Here is a 5,458-nt window from a genome sequence, read left to right on the forward strand (position 1 = left end):
CCGAATTCTTTGTGGCCAAATTAACGAGTCACGAATTGCATAGTATGAAATAATATTTAAATATATTAAAAACACTGTAAATAAATATTATCTCATACCTCCATACAAAATTATACATAAAATAGTAATAAAACATACATAGAAAAAATAAATAAATTTCAACACCTCTTCCTTAAATTCGACCCGAATATATATAAAAATATGCATTAACGTGTGGACCGGTTGAACCGGGTCGGGTGCGTGAGATCAGGGCACACCTCAGCTCATAGATACATTAGCTTCTGCCCCAAGTTGTTTGGAAAAGTCTACCCTTCAACGCCACACACAACACAACACAAACCAGACCAGCCGCCACCCCTCTCTTCACCTTCTCAACCCTTCTATGCTTCCATAGCACCATTCAACCATGCAGGTATCTCTCTTCACTCCCTCAACGCCTCACAAATTTCATTAATCTCTTCTCGTCTTCCATTCTCTATGTCTTTCTTCTTCGGAACCATCGCATGTTTCATGTTTTCGGTTTTCTAAATCACAGCTTTTTCCTTTCAATTGCTTTTACACTTTAACGAGTATTCTTACCTTTGCTCCCTCCTTAGTGTCTTTCTGGGTCAAATGGAATTGCCGCAACGTTTTCTTCTTTCAAAATGCCTGTTTTAATTTTGACCATGGTATTTGATTTTTCTTTTTTAATTGGACGTTGTTTATTATTATAGCAATGATAATTAGGTGTGTGTTCTTATAGTTGGTGCTATGGTACCTGCATTTCGCATTTTGCATTTTGTTTGTTTACTGCCATGTGACGCTACTTTCATTATTCTTTTGGGGTTTGTTATTATGAGATGTTGAATTTTGTTCACAGAATATGTTAAGAGCAAAGCAGATCAGTACCCTTTCCAGTAATGCTAGGAGTTTTTTTCTTGGGGGTTCGCGATGTAATGCGGGTGATGGCAACTCCTGCACTTGCCCTGAGGATGAAACATGTGTGTCAAGAAAACAGCAGAGAAAAACTAGTGAAGATTTGCTTGTTCAGAAACCTTCTTCCTTAGTATCCAAAACCACATCTCAAGTTGTAGGAACACTGGTCTCTGGAAGCTTGGCAAATGGCCCTGTTTCCCTCAAGACTGGGGATGTTGGTCAATCTGGTTGTGTACAACAAATTCGGTCTACTTCGTATGCACCAAGTAGACCAGATTCTGTGGCGTACGCTTGTGGTGCTGATGGTGTTCAGGACCATGTTACTCATTCGTCTTCTCTTAATGCTGACCAGTTTTATAGGGCCGGTATTGCTGCTGTTAATTTTATTTCTGATGTAGTTAATTATAAGTTTCCTTTGTCTGATGGCATGGGAATACTAAACTACCCTAAGAATTATATGGTTGATCCTGCCAGAGCCCTACCCAGCATTAGATCTTCCAATGTGCAGCAAATTAGAAAGGAGAGCTTTACTGCCGTTCATTCCAAGCCACCTGTTTCTACTCATCCGGAGCCGTCAAAACATACAAATAGTCATCATGGGGCAAAGGGAAAAGGTGATAAATCAAATTTAGCTAAAGGCTTTAAGCCTGTTGCTTCTCCAGGGACAGAGAAGTCAGGGGCAGCTCCAAATATTCCAGTAAATAGCCATGATCGCAGAGCCTTGCCACAGAGAACAAGATCTCGTTCAAACCGCTTTGTGACAAATTTTGGTTCTAATATGCCAAGTTCAAATCCACAGATGGCTGGGCCATTCAAGGAAAGTTTCGGTAAGTACACAAGGAATGCTAATATGTCAGCAGGAATTGCTCACTCAAACAGGCATTTTACTAATTCAGGGCATGTTGTGGATATGGTTAAAGATATCCTGAGACAGTTAAAGTGGGGTCCTGCTACGGAGAAGGCTCTTTATAACCTTAATTTTTCAATTGATGCGTACCAAGCTAACCAGATCCTAAAGCAACTTCAAGACCATACTGTTGCTCTTAGCTTCTTTTACTGGCTAAAGCGACAACCAGGCTTCTGGCATGATGGGCATAGTTACACGACCATGGTTGGTATCCTGGGCCGTGCAAGAGAGTTTGGTGCTATAAACAAATTGCTAGAACAGATGATCGAGGATGGATGCCAGCCTAATGTTGTTACTTACAATCGTCTAATTCACAGCTATGGCCGTGCAAACTACCTTAGGGAGGCACTGAATGTGTTCAACAAAATGCAGGAGATGGGATGTGAACCAGATCGTGTTACTTACTGCACACTCATAGATATCCATGCAAAAGCTGGATTTCTCGATGTGGCTATGTCTATGTATGAAAGAATGCAAGAAGTAGGCCTTTCTCCTGACACATTCACATACAGTGTCATGATCAACTGCCTTGGAAAATCTGGTAACTTATCTGCTGCACATAGGCTATTTTGTGAAATGGTTGATCAGGGTTGTGTTCCTAATATTGTCACATACAATATCTTGATTGCTTTACAAGCCAAAGCAAGGAACTATCAGATAGCATTGAAACTATACCGTGACATGCAGAATGCAGGATTTAAACCTGACAAAGTTACTTACAGCATTGTAATGGAGGTACTTGGTCACTGTGGGTATCTTGAGGAGGCAGAAGCAGTTTTCATTGAGATGAAACAGAACAATTGGGTTCCTGATGAACCTGTGTATGGTCTTCTGATAGACCTGTGGGGAAAGGCTGGTAATGTTGAGAAGGCTTGGGAATGGTATCAGGCAATGCTGAGAGCAGGTTTGCTTCCAAATGTACCAACTTGCAATTCACTTCTCAGTGCATTCCTAAGGGTGCATCGATTGCCAGATGCATATAATCTTCTCCAAAACATGGTGGCTCTGGGCTTAAACCCCTCTTTGCAGACTTACACTCTGCTTCTCAGTTGTTGTACGGATGCACAATCATCGTATGATATGTGTTTTTGTCGTGAGCTTATGGCAGTTACTGGCCATCCAGCACATGCATTTTTACAGTCCATGCCAGCAGCTGGACCTGATGGTCAAAACGTGCGGGATCATGCGAGCAGATTCTTAGACCTTATGCATTCTGAGGATAGAGAAGGCAAAAGGGGGCTTGTAGATGCAGTTGTGGACTTTCTTCATAAATCTGGGCTAAAGGAGGAGGCTGGTTCAGTTTGGGAGGTGGCTGCAGAAAAAAATGTGTACCCTGATGCTGTGAAGGAGAAAAGCTCTTGTTATTGGCTTATAAATCTTCATGTCATGTCTGATGGAACTGCTGTAACAGCATTGTCTAGGACTCTTGCTTGGTTTCGGCGACAGATGCTAACATCTGGTGTTGGCCCTAACCGGATAGATATCATCACTGGATGGGGTCGAAGGAGTAGGGTGACAGGTTCTTCTCTTGTGAGACAGACAGTGCATGAACTGCTGCATCTGTTCAGTTTCCCGTTTTTCACTGAAAATGGAAATTCAGGCTGTTTTGTAGGATGTGGAGAACCTCTTAGTCAATGGTTGCACCACTCTTATGTGGAGCGAATGCATTTACTGTAGTTGGTAATTGTAGAATTGTAGATTCGTTTCCACTTCAGCTTTAGACAATTTTGCTGAGGGAAATGAAGTGGGGTTTTTATGCACAGTGCTGACATTGTACGTATGTAATTGTAGGTGGTCAGTGTGCACTTATCCAAGTTATCAAATTTTTATGTTGAGAATGATAAACTGAATGCTTGTTAGTAGTCTTCACTCTGGTGTTCTTCATTTTCTTATTAATCACTTATTTAAAATAATATTAAAATAAATAGAGATTAAATTTCGTAAAGAATAGAAGGCTATATGGAATAAATCTCCTAAACCCAAAGAACAATCTGAAAATGTTAAAAGAAAAATATTTAATGGTAGACAACCATCAACTTTCTTTTAATCAATGTCAAAGCCTATGCAATCCTAAATCATGAACAAGATTAATTTCTTGAGATGCGAATGATCGATCACTTTCTTTAAAAACTTATCCGCTGTGTGTTCCGAAAGCCTTTTAGGTAGATTCTTGAAGGTATCGAGTACATGTGTTTTATAAGGTTAAAAAAGCGATATGTTTAATGTTTTCTTTATTTCACTCATTCTCTAACTTCTTGACTATTTTAGACCATTACTTTAGTGAATTCTATGTAAGAAATAAAATAATAGTTATATTTTTTCTCGTCTTGAATTCTCACATTGGGTAGAAATGAGAAAGTAGAACATTATATAATTTATATAAAGATGAAGGTCCATAAACTCATTGTCTTAAGGTTTTGGGTTGAAAGTGATCTCAATGCCTTATGTAGAACCCCCTATGTAAACTTAAGAAGTATGGTACCAATGTAGTTGAAGACCGAAACTTAAGGCCGTGTTCGGATGAAGGGATAGATTTGAGAGAGAGTGTGAAGATGGATTTGTATGGATTTAAAGAGAAGAATATGTATGTTTTTTTGAGTTGATTTAGAGAATAAAGTGAGTGGATTTGAAGATAAATTTTATGAAAGTTAGTGAGTGATTTGATTGATATGATAAATTAAAAAAAAATTAATAGATAAAATTTTTAAATTTACAAAAATACCCTTCATAATAAAAATTTAATAAAATTACAACTGAATAAATTAAAAAGTTAAAATTTAAGAATATTTTAATTATATTTTTATATATTAATTATTATATATATATATATATAGATATATATAAATTAATAATAAATACATATATTATTAGTTTTTAACATATGATAATTATTATTAATTATTATATACTTTTATTAATTAATAATAATAATCATTTTATATATATATATTACTAGTTATCATATATTAATATATTAATCATTATATTTATAATAATATTTTAAATATTAATTATTATTATATATTATTAATAATTATATATTTATATAAATATATATATATATATATATATATATATATTTATTTATTTAACAATTAATATAATAATTATTAATAATATATATATATATATATATAATATTTTAATTATTATTAATTATTAATAATTTATTATATATATAACCGGTTATGTATATATAAATAATAAATTATAATAATATATAATATATAATAATATATATTTAATATATAATAATGTATTATATGATAATAAAATGTGAGGACAAAAATGTAAAGTTTGATATATCAGTGCAAATCATCGCATTTGTGGTGAGATTGAACTGTGATGTATTTTCTCAAATCTATCCGCACTTTTCTTTGTTTATTTCTTCAAACGAACAACAATTTATATGTTAATCTGTCTCTTCAAATCAATTTAAACAGTAATATCCCTTAAAACGAACAATTCGTAAGAGATTATCCCTCTTTGTTCTTCCATAATCATTGTGTCAACAACATTTATATCATTGAATTTTCCTTAGATTTGGATCCACTTGTTTATTTTGTCTCGATAAATTAATATAGTTGGTTTTTAGTGAATTAATACTTTGCATAAAGTTCTTCGTCATAATTTTCA

At 34.9% G+C, this 5,458-nt stretch overlaps 1 protein-coding gene across 1 annotated transcript; it reads left to right on the forward strand.

Moving 5' to 3' along the window:
• Nucleotides 1–303: 303 nt before the first annotated feature.
• Nucleotides 304–3,691, forward strand: LOC114163346 (pentatricopeptide repeat-containing protein At1g18900-like). The gene is made up of 2 exons (XM_028047602.1): nucleotides 304–412; nucleotides 860–3,691. The coding sequence occupies exons 1-2, from the start codon at nucleotides 407–409 to the stop codon at nucleotides 3,497–3,499; spliced, it is 2,646 nt and encodes an 881-aa protein (XP_027903403.1). The 5' UTR covers nucleotides 304–406; the 3' UTR covers nucleotides 3,500–3,691.
• Nucleotides 3,692–5,458: the final 1,767 nt, after the last annotated feature.

Source organism: Vigna unguiculata, chromosome 9 (assembly GCF_004118075.2).
Source record: "Vigna unguiculata cultivar IT97K-499-35 chromosome 9, ASM411807v1, whole genome shotgun sequence".
NCBI classification, from domain to species: Eukaryota; Viridiplantae; Streptophyta; class Magnoliopsida; order Fabales; family Fabaceae; genus Vigna; species Vigna unguiculata.